Genomic DNA, 14,410 nt, shown 5'->3' on the forward strand with positions numbered 1-14,410 from the left:
GCCCTGCTGTTAGGATTGACCAGTACCTTCCATACAAATCACGTAACCTCAGCTAACTTCTACTCATGCTCAGGGGAAGGGTCTTTATGCACGGAGGATCTTTTTGATGTGGAGGGGTGATTTTCAGTGTTACAATGAAGATAGTTTAGCTCTGAGCACACGGACCACTGTATTTTGCCAAGTTTGCAATCCCTAAATCTTTTTAGTTCCGGAATGTCCTTGAGTGAGAGATGCTGGCTGCTGCCTCCAGCGATTAGCTCTCCTTTCCTGCTGATTAGGCTTGAAAGTATACAAAGGTCTTACATCAAAGAACAGCCTGACTTAAGATAATACTGACTGACACATTCCACATATTGCAACAATGATGCTGCCTGCTGCTGTGGAGGGAGCAGGGAGCTGTGGGGCTCAGCTAGGATGGGGCTGATGCAGAGCAGGAGCTGGCTGGGGTGCTAGAGGGGTGAACAAAGCCCTGTGGGGGGATGTAATGGCTACAGGGTCTTTGCAGGGGTCTTCGGGGACAAAGTCAAGGCTGTGAAATGCAGGAGAGGTCACTGCATGGCTCTGGTCATGGAGCTCACGGGAAGGGCCTTGTGGACCCAGGCCAAGCGGCACAGCATGTATGCAGGGGAGGTGCCATGCTGACAAAAAAAAAAAAAAAAAAAAAAAATCACTCTGAGGACAGTCAAACATTGAAAGGGGGTTTGGGAAGTCTGCAGGGTCCCTGGAGGGTTTTGAGGTCAGGTTCGAGCCCTGGGCAACCTGCTTTGAAGTCATAGCTGATCCTGCTCCTCCTGATGGGCTTTGGAGTAGAGTTCTCTCAGTTCCTCTCTAACCTGGATGGTTCCCAGGTATCTCTATGGGATAGAGATACCTGGGAACCATCTCTTCCTTGGTGCATACTTTCTGGCCCTGAGCTGTGATTCTGGAGCCATAGTGTGCCTATGCTGCTGTCCTTGGCTGCCATCGGTCAGCCCTTTCCAAAGGCCACTCCCCTGCTTGGCACTGGCCCGAAGCCGTTCCTGGTTGTGCACCCCTCTTTGCTTGTTTCTGTTGTTTCCTTCCTGAGGAGCCTGGAAGGAAAAGAGGAAACTCCAGTCTAATTTGTTCCTAATGGGAGCTCTGCTCTGGATGCTGCTGGCAGAGCAGGCAAGTCTGTGCAGTGCAATTGTCTGTGCAGGTGATTACACTGCAAGAATATCTGCAACAGCAGGTCTGTCTCCAACACCATCCAAATCCACACCCAGCATGCTTACCTCTCATGGGGGCCATAGTCTGTCCACCACCATGGAAGGAAACATCACTGCTTATTCCCCTTTATGATCTGTGTCACCTGAAAGCTCATCTTCCAAACATGGGGGCCCTTCACCATCTCCCAAGTGTTTCTTTACTGATTGCTAAATGTGGAACCACTCAGCTACTTGGGGAATAGAGACTTCTGTCCCTACTGCCACACTGAGGAACAGGTATGTGCCATGAGGCACATCCAGATGGGATGGACTCATCCCCACTACTTTCCTCTCCTTTTTTCCTCCCCCACCTCATATTCATGTTGCCCCAATTCTTCTGTTTAACTGAGGCTTTTTACATGGCAGCTCTTTGCATCTTTTAACACTTCTGCATCCTAAAAATCCATGCCCCCAGGCCTGCCTGGGTTGCAGCAGCCTTGCTTTTACAGGCATTTCTTTGGCTTATAAGCATCCAGCATTGTCGTCCAGCAAGGAGGAAGGTGATGGATGTGAGCTTGAAGCCCCAGCAGTCAGTGGTAGAGGCTGCAGGGATTGGGGGGTTGTTCTTTGCTGGCTCCTGGATGCTCGGGGCAGAGGGAAGTGTTGGCAGGAGTGGAACTTGCAGTACACAAACCGCACCCCCTATGCTTCCCAGGCTGGGCTTTGGATTAGTGTCTCAGAATTCAACCATCCCAAATTTACCCCCCAAACTAGGAGATTGCTGGCCACAGCCAGATTTGAACCTGTTCTCCTTTTCCTGGTAGTGCTCTTCCAAGCCTGCAGACAAAGTGGACCCTTCTGCTGTTACAGAAATTCTGGGAAGTAGGGCTTTAGAGGAGCATAGTGACAATGCAGGTGACACGCAGCCCCATTGTGCCAAATGTCAGGGAGCCCTCGGTCCTCTTGGGACCCTGGCTCCATTTGGGGCAGGCGAGGGACCAGGTGCTGGCACTGTCCCAGTCCCCATGGGTGCCCAGAGCCACACCCTGGGCTGTGCCGGGCTCCTCTTCACGCCAAGCAGGCGGCAACCCTGCCATGTGTCACCGCCCGGCGCAGAGGCTGGGGACATGGCTGCGCTGGCTCGGAGCGTCCTGGTGACAGGGTCCAACCGAGGCATCGGGCTGGAGCTCGTGCGGCAGCTCGCCGCCAGCCCCCAGCCCCCCCAGCACATCTTTGCCACCTGCCGCGACCCCGAGGGTCCCGGAGGGAAGGTCAGTGAAGGCATGGGAGTGGGATGGTGCTGAGCCAGGTGGGCAGAGGGGATCCGCGGTCCCTGCAGCCCTTTTGGCTTGCTGCCCTGGCTAGGTAGCCCAGGAGTGGGGGCAGAATTGCTCTGGGGATCTCATAACTCCCCCAGCTCCCTGGATAAGGCAGTGCCCAGTGTGGCCGGGTGGGATGAGGCTGGAGAGGCAGACATGTACTTAGCACTCGCTCCTGGCTGTGCCCATGGCTGGCCAACCCCTTTTCTGTTCTGGGATCACTCAGGAGTGGGGGCAGTTCTTAAGCCCAGCAGCACCGTTCTCCTGCTGGCTGTGGAGCTGCTGCCCTACCCCAGCCACTGGGAATGGCCCTTTCCCCAGAGAAAGCAAAGCCACTCTGGCTCAGTGACCTGGGAGCAGGGGTGGGACACCTGACCATGCAGCCGGTGGCTTCTAACCTCCTCCTTTGCCCCATCACTTTGTTTCCAGGCCCTGCAAGAATTAGCTGCCCAGCACTCCAGCATCAAACTGGTCCAGCTAGGTATGGAGCAACTCTTCTCCTTGCACCCAACATTGCTTCCAGCTCTCAGGTGACTTTGGAGGTGGGAGCAGGGGCAGCTTTTGCAGGAAGCTCTAGCCCTGCCAGGTGAGGAGGGATCCATGGGGAGGGATTCATGCACACCTGGGCAAGCTTCTCCCTGCAAATTAAGCTGTGCCCTGGCTGGAGCAGTCAAACTGGCTTCAGAGGAGGCAGAGGTGGGTCCAGACATCTCAGCTGAGCAAGTTTCATGGGAAAGGAATGACGTCTGTTCCCAAAGATGCTAAATACAGTGTCCAGGTTTTGGGCTAGGACACATGGGTTCACAAAGTGAAGCAAGGCAGGGCACAGTAACTGCCTGTATGGTTCCTAAGTAGGAGGGTTGGTTTGGAGGTGACCATGGTTAGCATTTCTTTCAGGTAAAAAAGGGAGGGAAAAATAGCTATAAATGACACATGGAAAATCTGCCCAGCCTGGTATCCCAGGCTGATGCTCTGACCCAGAGGCACAGGATGTCCACAGCCTGGACTGGGGAGATGTCCTCTTGGCCATTCCCTCCTTCTATGGATGTGGGCCAAAGTCAGTGACCTTTTTCAGCAGCATTTGGGAGAAGCACAAGGCAGCAAACAGACCTAGAGAGCATAGGGAGAACAGCCAGGCTGGCATTTGGAATTGGCAAAGTTGGGGTATTCACAGGAAAGAAGCATTCAGGGTGCTGGACAGGGACAGCTCACTGGGGAGGACAGTGTTTGTGTGGAGAGTGGGGAGATAAGGAGCACCAGGCTGAGGATATGTCTTGGGAAGCAGAGATTTCCTGTGTTCCCCTATGTCTGAGAGAATGGGGGCTGCTTTTATTAATGAAGAATTAAAAGAACATCTAAATCCAAAAGAAATGTTTTGCAAAGTGCCTGCACTAGGATTGCCATTGTTGTAAAAAGTGAGGTGGGAAGCAGCCATAGCTTCTAAATATTTGTATTTCATTGAAGCCAATAATAAGAAAACTGAATCAAGGCCATTCCATATCAGTACTTATCTATCTACCTACCTGTTTATTTTTTTAAAAACATCTGAAAAGTTCAAATAACTTCAAGTTCAGTTTTTTCAACATTTCTTAGAAAATAGGACATTCTTGAGTTTAGGCTTTACTACAAAGAGGCAGCAAATCTCTCTTTTGCTCTTAAGTAGATTATTAAAGTAAAATACCTTCTCTGAAATAAAAAAAAATACATGAGCTGTGAGCCCCAACTGGCAGTACCTGATGGGAAGAGCATGGCCAACATAAAAGGGACGTCTCAAGGGACTGGCCACTACATGAACAATCTTTACTAAAAACATACAGCCCAAGCCTCAGATTGTCAATAAAGTCCCAAAATAGGCTTAAAAGTGCTTAATTATCAACAGCAACAAGGTATTTTTTAAAAATCCAGCTCTCTTGCTCCATAATAACAGAGGGCTGTCTTCAAACCAGTGACAGGCATGGACTTTTCAGAAAGAAATGTTGAAAAAATAACTCAAAAATGTGCAAGATCTGTCACTTCTTTTCATTCTCTCTCTTTCTTTCCCACCCTTATTTCTTCCAGGGAGACAAATGATGGTTATTTCACCAAATTTGGGGGTTAAGGACTAAAAGATGTGTTGGTCCCCCATGCCTTGGAGCAATGACTCAGCTAATCCAAACAGAGCAATTAATCATTCACCAGGTGACCAAAAAATCCCTCACATGTGCTGGAGTGGCAGAACCTTGAACTTCATCCCATTGTTATCCAAAGAAATAACTCCAAAGTACTCTGTGATTTGTCCTGCAACTGGACTTGCAATATCCTCTCAAATCCCAGGGCTTCTTCCCTTCCCAGCAGCCTCACAGCAGATTAGCCCATGGTGTTCCCCTCAAATGTTTTTAGGACACCTCTACAAAGGTCTGGGCTGCACAACACAAGGTAGCAACAAGTCCCATGCCACTCACATACTTGCTTACCACCATAAAGACATCAGGCTAGTTAAAAATGCCAGGGAAAAAGATCTTTTTGCTGCCCATCAGGGTATAAATATTCCAAGAAAGAAATCTTCAGCCTTGGAAACCTTTGCTAAGTCACTCTTTTCCAAGAATGAGAAAAGTAACACAGCTCAGGGGCCAAAGTGTTGCAAATAAAATAAGGAATCTGCAGTCCCCCACTCCCAGCAGGCTCATCACATTGGCATCTGCAAAACACAGGCACAGAAGTGTGCATGGGAACAAGGGCACACTCCAACCTGCCCATACACGTGAATATTTATGATTTTTAAGGGCTCTGTGGTATACCTGAGGTATTAAAAAGCAATATATACAAAGTTTAATGTTGGCCTAATCAGCCCATTTCACATTTAGATTACCTTTTTAAATAAACAAACTATGGCCACTTCAGTTGGTGAGTATCCAGGACATGATGTAAATCCTAATAAGCAACCCTGACAGCTGGACACAAACTTCAAAAACCACCACTTTTATTGCCTAAGTCAGAAAAATCCTGCAATTAAAGCATGGCAGAATTTCAAATGCTATACCAATACTTAAGCAAAGAGGAAGACAGGATGCTTATCCCTGTTAGCCCAATTTCAGTTGTGCCTTGTTGCTTAAGAGGGGTTGTTGCCACAACTTGGTCAGCAGGGATAGGGAAGGTCAGATTCAGAGCCTGCAATCAAATACTACAGGCTACATCCCAAATCTTTTATTACTTGTACTCACCTCAGCTCATCTGTCAGCTCCAAAACCTTGCAGGTAACTGCATGAAGAAAAAAATGGCTCCCTGTGGAAATAAACTTGGGAGCCTCAGTGTGCAAGGACCAAGCTTCCCTTGGTACAACCATAAAGTCCTTGAATAAAGAAAGCAAATACAGACAAGTTTTTCCTACCAATAGCCCCCACATGACCCAAAATGAGTTGAATTAAGGTTTAATTCAGCTGAGGCTGCAAAACCATGAGGTGAGGACAAACTGCTGTTCATTCCAATGGGCTCAATCTGCTAAACCTGCTGCATTCTTTCTGTATAGGAAGTGCTGGCTCCAGCCACAGCACAATTTTCAGTGGGTGCTGTGTGATCCACCAAAGCTGATGTTCTTCACTTTGCTTTTTCCCTGGCAGACACAGTGAATTTGTCCAGCATCCAAAGCGCCATGCAGACTGTGGGGAATCATCTGAAGGACCGGGGCTTGAACCTGCTCATCAACAATGCAGGCATCAGCTCCCATGCCACACTGTGCTCCCTGGACTCGCAGGAGATGCTCGATGTGTTTGCCACCAATGTGGTTGGGCCACTCCAGGTTGTCAAGGTGTGTCTGGGCTTTTTTGCATTTCTCCCGCTTGGGAAGATGTTCCCTGACGGGAAAAAAGGCACCTCCATGGATCTCCCCTGCCTACCCAGAGGAGCTCAGCAGCTTAGCCCAGCCCAGCATCCCTCATGCTTAGTTCTTCCCCACCTGGAGTGGCTGCCTGCTCCAGGCTCACTGTGCCAGCTCACTCCTTTCTTGGGGATGGAAAGGCTGGAGCCTGGCCCCTTCTTGGGGCATCTTCCCCATCCCCTTCTGCCAGGAGTGTCTGTCCAGCTGCTTGTCTACAGTCTGTGACAGAGCCCTCCAGGACAGTCCTCAAATTGGGGTTCTGTTCCATGTTAATAGAGTGTTGGTGTCTTTGCATCAGGAATTTCTGCCACTCCTGGAGCAGGCGGCAAAGGGCACAGGAAAGGAGGGTCTGAGCTGCAGCAGGGCAGCTGTCATTAACATCTCCTCCAAGCTGGGCTCCATTGGGCTGTGCCTCCGTGTGCCAGAGGCCCCCATGTACCCGTACCGGGCCAGCAAGGTGAGCTGCCAGGGGAGGTGCTGGAGATGCTGTCCTGGGCACAGTGCCCGTGGAGGGGAGGGAGCCCTGGGTCACTCCCTGCCCCAGCCACCCACACCCAGCCTGGTTCTCCCAGGTGGAAGCAGAGAGACTGGGACAGCAGCAGCCAGGACTGAGCCTTTCCAGCAGGTCGTGCTGATGTTTTGCCACAGGACCAAGCCCCATTTCCCCCCTCCACAGCCATTTTGTGGTTATGAAATGTCTTCTCTCCTGCCTACCCACTCCCCGGGTTGTGCTGGCAGGGCTATGCCTCTTCCAGGCTGCCCAGAACATGGTGACGAGGTGCTTGGCTGTGGAACTCCAGGACAAGGGGATCTTGTGCATGGCCATCCATCCTGGCTGGGTGAAGACTGACATGGGCACACAGGAGGTACTGGATTGTGCAGGAGAGGGTCAGCAGGACCCCCACTGAATCCTCATATCCTGGGGAGGGCAGGGGCACTTCCGGGGTTTTGTGTGATGCTGTGGGCTGCCATGACCATATTCTGGAGCAGAGCAGGCAGGGAGCAGTCAGCAAGCTGCAACATATTAAGTACATGGGATAGCCAGCCCTGTCTTCCCAAGCCAGCCTGAAGAGGTGTGGCAGTAAGGAAAAATATCCCTGTGAGCACCATGGATGCTGCTCCTGGGCATGCAACCTCCCCAAGAGCTGCTCTCTGTTACAGCTCATTGTCCTTTTCTGCAGGCACCACTGCCAGTGGAGCACAGCGTGAGGGGCATCCTGACTGTGCTGGCCAGCCTCTCACAGGACACCTCTGGAGCCTTCCTCGACTGGGAAGGGAACAGCCTGCCCTGGTGATGGACTAATGGACGGCACCTCTTGCCCACACTGCAGTCTCTGCTCACTGGCTCACCAGTCTGCACGGTCACCCCTGCTCACCCTCAGCCCTCCCCACACTGCTGGGTAGAGCGAATCAGCTTGGGAAACAGCCTCTGTTTCCCTTCCCACACCATGTGTTCCCTGTGGTCCCCCTGTACCCCTCACCTCTGTAAACTCTGGCAGCTGATGCCTCTCTGCTCTGTCTCCACACCCAGTCTCAATCTCCCCCATCTGAGCCCAGGGCAGGATCCCAGTGCTCTGCCCAAGTTCTGTGTGTCCCTCTGTCCCACCTGTGACCAGGCATCCCCCAGCTGAGGGGAGAGGGCAGCTGCTCCCTGTGACCCCCACTCCTCAGGCAGCTCAGCCTGGGCAGGGGAAAGCCAGGCCTGCAGGGGCTCAGGAGAGGGGCCCTGCTCCAGCTCCTCCAGTGCCTCCTGAGGGGAGGTCTCCAGAAGGCAGTCACAGTGCCATGGGACCTGCTGGCTGGAACTCATGGGAATGCCAGTGACAGCCGTGGGTTGGGGGCAGCTGTGGGTACCACCAATCCCCAGTGCAGGAGTGGGATACCTGGAAAGGGCCACCCCGTGAGCTGGCACTGCACAACAGAGCTGGGGGTCTCAGCAAGAGTTTATTGAGGATCTGGGAGAGGAGGGAGCAGTGCCAAAAGGACCTCTTGGGTGCCAGGATCCTGAAGTGGTGTCTCACCACAGGATGACATTCCCTTCCCAGTCCAGATAGGCACCGGTGTTTTTCTCAGAGAGGGAGGAGAGGACCTTCAGCATCCCTAGCACGCTGTCATCCACTGTCACAGGGGGCTGTGGGGCAGAGGGGGAGATGCAGCCCATGCCCAAGGACTGGCTGAGGGCCCTGGATCAGCTGGTGCCAGGGGAAAGAGCTGCTCCAGGGCAAAGAGAAAGCTGAAAACCCCATGGGGAGGGACTGAGACGAGAACTGAGGGGATGGAGACACCCAGCACGAAGGGCCAGGACAGGGGGAGCTGCCCCAGCAGGGACTGGGCAGGCAGGGAAGCCATGGGCAGAGGCTTAGGACAGCAACTCCCACCCATGCAAAATCAGCCCAGGAGCTCTGATGGACCCGCCCCGAGGGAATTCCTACCACTTGTCCAGCTGAGCTGCCCATGTCAGTTTGCACCCAGCCGGGGTGGAGAGCGACGCAGAGGATGCCGTGCTCCTTGTACGCCAGGGACTGGCACTTGCTCAGCATGTTCAGAGCAGCCTGTGGGAAGACAATGCAGGGAGGGTGGTGGGAGGGGAAGGGGGGCTGCAAGGGGACCCGCAGCTGGGCAGGGCAGGGGAAGTGAATTTGTCCCCAGCACGTGAGACAGCACCTTGCTGCAGCGGTATGAGACACCTTGTATCAACTCCCAACCAAAGAAAGAAGTGATGGAGCCGCCAATGCTTGACATGTTGACAATGGCAGCCTTGCTGCAGCTCAGCCCTGAGCCTGGGCTCCCCTGGGCAGCCTTCTTCAGCAAGGGCAGAAACGCCTGTGAGGAGACAGAGGGGACAGGAGCACACATGGAGATGGAACAGGGCAGGAGAGAAGCTCCTTCCACAGTGGGCAACACTGACACCAGCACTGGGGTGTCATCCTCCCTCCTCTTTCCCAGCGCCCCAGCCTGGCTGGCTCCAGCTCCTGAGCTCCAGCTCATGGCTCCCTGAGCTTCTCATCAACTGAGAACCCATCAGGGCACCAGAGCACTGACAGGAGCCCCTCCCACTGGCCCTTCACTCCCTCTGTGATGTCCAGCTTGAGCACGTGGGAAGGGATCCTTCTGGACCTGTGCTGTAGTGCTGGTGACTCACCTGGCCCATCAGCAGGGGTCCAACTGTGTTGGTGGTGTAAATCTCGGTCATGTCCTGCAGCGTCTCATTATCAAGGGACTGTGCCTTCAAAATTCCGGCATTGTTGATGAGGAGGTTGAGCCCAGAGCCCCCCAGGTGTTCCCCAACCTTGGCTGCAGCTGCCTTGATGCTGGCAGGGTCGGAGACTTCTGCAGGGCCAACACAGGGGAGGTCAGAGCCTGAGTCCCCATGCTGGAGTCCCCTCTGTTCCCCTGGAGGTGGCAGTGCCCGATGGCCCTGCAGGCACCTCCCATGGCACAGCTCCCTCCCAGCACGGGCTCCCAGGGTGTGCCCAGCTGGGCACTCACCAGAGGAACTGGGGCAAAGGACCCGCACCTCGGAGCACCTACCGAGTGGGATGATGATGATGTTGGGGTGCTTGGAGGCCAAATTCTGTAACTCCTGAAAGAGAGGGCACAGTGTTAGCATGGAGAGGCTGGAGGGGCTGTGCAGAGGCTCAGCCATTCCCAGCAAAATCCATGCCACTCCCTCTCTGTCCTGTATCAATTTGTGGCCAACACCTGCTCCAGCTGCCACATCAGTGGGAATCTGTGCCTTCTATACATGCCTTGTGCCATTCTCCCTTCCATGTATCCCATGCACAACTGGTCCTATGGTGTCCCAAGCCAACTGACCTGTGCTGCGGGTGCCTGACTGCAGCTCCAGCCCATTGCAAACACCATTTCTGATCCAGTCTACCCCTGCCCAGTCTCACCTGTGCTCGCTGTCCCTTGGGGTCCCGACAGCCTGCAAAAATCCATTGTGGTGGGTTTGGCATCCTCAGGAAATGCTGGACAAACCCCAGGCCGATGCCTCGGTTGGCGCCAGTCACCAGAACGGAGCGGACGTGGAGCCCTGCCATGCTGCCCTGGCTGTGGCTGCACTGCTCTCGCTTGGCTCTGCCAGGGCCTTTTGCTACTTGGTTATCTCACTTGTTCCCAGGAGGACTTGCATCAGCTTGTGGTTCTTGGAAATTCTCTGCCTGCACCTCGATCTCTTGGCTCTGGTCCATACCCATGATCCATTTTTCCTGCTGGCTGTGGAATGACGCAACAGGAGCCAAGTGTCCTGCCCAGACAGGGAGTTGCCCTGGGCTAGGTGTCAGGAGTGTTGCTTTATGCTACCAGACCTGAGCCTTTTGATTTTCAGGGCCAGCACTATCCCTGTCCTTGCTGTGCGACACCCTCTCCCACCACCTCCCTCCCTCTTGGGATCCCAGGCCTGTCCCTCCCCTTGCCCAAGGTCAGGCAAACGAGGCTGGACTTGCTGACTGCACAGTGCAGTTTGTTGGCCTTAGTTCGTGCAATGCCAAAGCCAGGGCTGGGGATGGAACAGTCAGGACAGATGAACGTCCTGTGAGGACTTCAGGATGGAGCAGCCAGGACAGACAAGTGTTCCTTAGCCATAAGAACAGGCTGAGAAACATAGAAACCCTCCAGGATCACTGGGAAAAACCCTCCAGGGCTGACCAGAGTGACCCCTTTCCTCAGAGTCTGCTCTAACAGCACCTATAACATTTAAGTGTGACAGAAGGATAATACCTGCCCCATCCCTGGAAGTGTTCATGGACAGGCTGCAGGGACTTCTGAGCAACATGGTCTAGTGTAAGGTGTCCCTACTTGTTCAGGGGGGTTGGAACCAGATGGTCTTTAACATCCTTTCCAGTCCAAACTATGGCTCTGTGATGCCATGATAAAATTCAGGTTTGCCCCTGGGTGTGACTTTGGTGTGGCCAGGGCTGTGCCCAGGCACTCGCACTGCAGGTGAACATCCAGCCCCAGGGTGGCCCAGGTACTCCCCAGCTCTTTCCTGAAGTACAGACTGAACCAATTGATGGACTGAACTCCCAGGGAAGCATCTGACTGGTGGATTCAGGATTTTGGACAGGCCTGAGGACCACTGAATCATAGAATCATCCCCCAGGAGCTCCTGTTGCACCTAAAATCAATAGAGAACCATGACCTGCATGTTTCCATGTGTCCCCACCCTGCAGAGAGGGTCTAGGCATCTGATGGATGATAGATGGATTGTACTTGGTGGTCTCAGGGGTCTTTTCCTGTCTAAATGATTCTCTGATTCTATGATCCCATGGCCTTCCCAGCTGGTTCCTGCTGTAGCATCACTCAAACTGCCCAGACCATTTGCAATGGTGGAATATGCACATTTAAGATAGTTCAGAGATGTTGTGTAGGTAGTTTAAAGTAATTAATGACCACTTATATGGGATGTGATTGGGCAGGACTAGGGGGTATAAGCTTGTGGAACCTCTCCTGCTCCAGCTGGAGATGCTACTCCAACTTTGCTTTGCAACTGGACAATGATGAGCTGTCTTGTTCAGGAGATTTGATCCTCCATCCAAATGCAACCTTTTCAAAGAAATCAGCTTTTGTCAGTAAGAGCAAACCCTGCTGCCCACTCTTCTGTGTATGTGGTGAATTTACCCTGGCTGGATGCCTGGCATCCACCAAAGCCACTCTATTGATTCCCTCTGCAACTGGACAGGGGAGAGAGAAAAAATGTAACAAAGGTTCATGAGTTGAGATACGGTCCAGGAGAAATCACTCACCAAATACTGTCACAGGCAAAACAGACTCAAACTGGGGATATTAACTGAATTTGTTCCTAACAAAATCAGAGCAGGATAATGAGAAGTAAGATAAATCTTAAAAATACCTTCCCTCCACCACTCCCTTTTTCCCAGCTCTACCTCTCCCTGCTCAGAAGTGCAGGGAGGCAGGGAATAGGGGTTGTGGTCAGTTCATCACATGTATTCCCTGCTGTGACTCAGGGAGAAGAGTTGGAGTCCTTCCCCTGCTCCAGCATGGGGTCCCTCCCATGGGAGGCAGTTCTCCATGAACTTCTCCAAAGGGAGTCCATCTCCTGGGCAACAGTTCTCCACAAACTGCTGCAACATGGATCACTCTTCCATGGGGCGCAGTCCTTCAGGCACAGGCATGGCTGCATCATGGGCTGCAAGAGAATCTCAGCTCCAGTGCCTGGAGCACCTCCTCCCCCTCCTTGTGCACTGACCTTGGTGTCTGCAGAGCTTTCCCCTCACTTAGTCTCTCTCCACTTCTTTTTGGTTGCAATTACATCTGCACAATAACTTTTCTGTTTTCTTGTTAAATATGTTATCACAGAAGTGTTACCACTGTGGCTGAAGGGTTCAGCCTTGGCCAGCAACACATCTGCCACTGGCTCTGCTGGACATGGAGGAGGCTCCTGGCAGCTTCCCCAGAAGGCCCACCTCCACCAAAGCCTGGCCATGCAAACCAAATACAGGGCGGCAATTATACCCATCTTGCCATGCCATTTCAGTACCCTCAGTGTCAGCCCACTGATGGATCCACAGCCTCTGGCACAGGGATGGAAGGCACTGATTGCCCCAAGGCACAACTGAACTGGGTGAGGGGAGGAATTTCCCATCCCTTCAGCCAGAACATCTCCCAGGTTGCTTGACAGATTTCACCAAGTGGCTTTAATACCTTAAGATGAAATAAAGGATAGAAAGGCTGTTGTGGAAGGATGCTTCTTCCCACGGGCAACCATCTGGGGAAACCCTGGGAATTACCTGGAGCTGGGGCCAAAACTCAAGGAAGGAACATAAAACCAAGGTAGAGTTCCAGGGATGGTTTGATATCACGTGTGAACCACTGAATGGCAAACTGTACTGACTGGAGTTGGAAGGGACTAGTTGTTCCAACACCCCACATGTCAGGGTCACCTTCCCTTAGCCCCAGAGCCCCATCCAACCTGGCCTTGAACATTTCAAGGGATGGGGCAGCCTCAGCTTCTCTGGGCATCCTGTGCCAGTGACTCACCCCACTAGCAGGGAAGAATTTCCTTCTCATATCTAACCTAAACCTGCCTTTTTTCCCCCATTTGAAGCCATTCCCCCTTATGCTATCACTCCAGGGTAACCCCTTTATATTCTGGAAACGGCTCCAACATCCCCCCAGACCCTTCTCTTCTAGAAGGGGAGGTGTGTGCCCAGCAAAAGGGCCAGGGTTGGGCACAGGGATAGGGCAGGGCATAAGTCTCAGAATCTCTGCTGGTCAGAGTGACTTTGAGATACATAGAGGCCTCTTTTTCCCAGCCTGGCAGTCGAAGAAGGAGTCAGGATTCTTTTGTTCTCAAGGTTATTATTTCTTATCTATAACATTCTTTCTCCAACCTGCTGCAGGTCTGTCTGGCAGGTCAGGGCGAGGCACGCTGGCCGGTGGTGTTATCTTTTTATACTAAAAACTACGTGTACGTTATTTACCATAACTTTCCAATACCTATCACCTGTGTTAGACAGTGAGTTTCTACCTTAAACCAATCCAAAAGTGCCACAATCACAGCAGAAGATGGAGGCCAAGGAGAAAGGCTGGACACGCCCATATTCCTCCATCTTGCCTCCTGAACCCCCATTCCAAAACCCAAAAAATCTATTTTTCACCCTGTGACAAACTAACTATTATTCTACTTAAACTCTCTTGACTTGCAATTCTTCATATAAAGGTTGGCAATTGTTTTTCCATGGGTCAAGATCTAAGGCACGGGGGTCTTGGGCTCTGTGCCAAGGTCTCTGAGCCCCGCCCCCCCCCCCCCGGGCAGGGGCTCGAGTCTTCCAGGGCAGTCAGAGGAATTTCCTGGGTTCCGACACATAACGATGGGGACTGGGGTTGGGGGTGAGACGGAGGGCCGGGTAGGGGATGGGGATGGCCGGGAGCTGGCTCCGAGCACAACGCTGGCGGTGCCGGCCCCAGTCGGGCCCCTCCGCCCGCCCCGCCCCGCCCCGCCCCGCCCCGCCCCGCCCCGCCCCGCCCCGCCCCGCCCCGCCCCGCCCCGCCCCGCCCCGCCCCGCCCCGCCCCGCCCCGCCCCGCCCCGCCCCGGAGGTGGCGCCGC

General features: G+C 53.1%; 2 protein-coding genes across 6 annotated transcripts; one reads left to right on the plus strand and one right to left on the minus strand.

Moving 5' to 3' along the window:
* Positions 1–2,166: 2,166 nt before the first annotated feature.
* Positions 2,167–7,862, plus strand: LOC103816685 (C-factor-like). 4 transcript variants are annotated; one of them, XM_009090698.4, is made up of 6 exons: positions 2,243–2,437; positions 2,915–2,966; positions 6,082–6,269; positions 6,637–6,795; positions 7,094–7,204; positions 7,520–7,862. In XM_009090698.4, exons 1-6 carry the CDS (start codon positions 2,294–2,296, stop codon positions 7,631–7,633), a joined length of 768 nt encoding a protein of 255 aa, XP_009088946.2. In that variant the 5' UTR covers positions 2,243–2,293; the 3' UTR covers positions 7,634–7,862. The 4 variants fall into 4 exon arrangements, with proteins under 4 accessions (XP_050834817.1, XP_050834816.1, XP_050834818.1 ...); XM_050978860.1 differs by lacking the exon at positions 7,520–7,862 and having other exon boundaries at positions 2,167–2,437; positions 7,094–7,246; XM_050978859.1 differs by having other exon boundaries at positions 2,169–2,437; positions 6,637–7,204.
* Positions 7,236–10,497, minus strand: LOC115484039 (C-factor-like). 2 transcript variants are annotated; one of them, XM_050978863.1, is made up of 6 exons: positions 10,235–10,497; positions 9,870–9,921; positions 9,481–9,668; positions 9,003–9,161; positions 8,771–8,890; positions 7,236–7,352 (listed from the first exon to the last, which is right to left on the minus strand). In XM_050978863.1, the coding sequence occupies exons 1-6, from the start codon at positions 10,379–10,381 to the stop codon at positions 7,251–7,253; spliced, it is 768 nt and encodes a 255-aa protein (XP_050834820.1). In that variant the 5' UTR covers positions 10,382–10,497; the 3' UTR covers positions 7,236–7,250. The 2 variants fall into 2 exon arrangements, with proteins under 2 accessions (XP_050834820.1, XP_050834819.1); XM_050978862.1 differs by lacking the exon at positions 7,236–7,352 and adding an exon at positions 8,264–8,469 and having other exon boundaries at positions 10,235–10,493.
* Positions 10,498–14,410: the final 3,913 nt, after the last annotated feature.

The sequence above is a fragment of the Serinus canaria genome, chromosome 11 (genome assembly GCF_022539315.1).
Source record: "Serinus canaria isolate serCan28SL12 chromosome 11, serCan2020, whole genome shotgun sequence".
Lineage (NCBI taxonomy): Eukaryota > Metazoa > Chordata > Aves > Passeriformes > Fringillidae > Serinus > Serinus canaria.

Bases quoted from the DNA above. Each gene is read 5' to 3' on its own strand.
- LOC115484039 (XM_050978862.1), bottom strand. From the start codon at position 10,381: ATGGCAGGGCTCCACGTCCGCTCCGTTCTGGTGACTGGCGCCAACCGA. The intron at 9,922-10,234 runs GTGAGACTGGGC...CCTCTCTTTCAG, and splicing joins CCAAGGGACAGCGAGCACAG to GAGTTACAGAATTTGGCCTC. The intron at 9,162-9,480 runs GTGAGTCACCAG...GTCTCCTCACAG, and splicing joins GACCCCTGCTGATGGGCCAG to GCGTTTCTGCCCTTGCTGAA.
- LOC103816685 (XM_050978859.1), top strand. From the start codon at position 2,192: ATGGGTGCCCAGAGCCACACCCTGGGCTGTGCCGGGCTCCTCTTCACG. The intron at 2,438-2,914 runs GTCAGTGAAGGC...CTTTGTTTCCAG, and splicing joins CCGAGGGTCCCGGAGGGAAG to GCCCTGCAAGAATTAGCTGC. The intron at 6,270-6,636 runs GTGTGTCTGGGC...TCTTTGCATCAG, and splicing joins GGCCACTCCAGGTTGTCAAG to GAATTTCTGCCACTCCTGGA.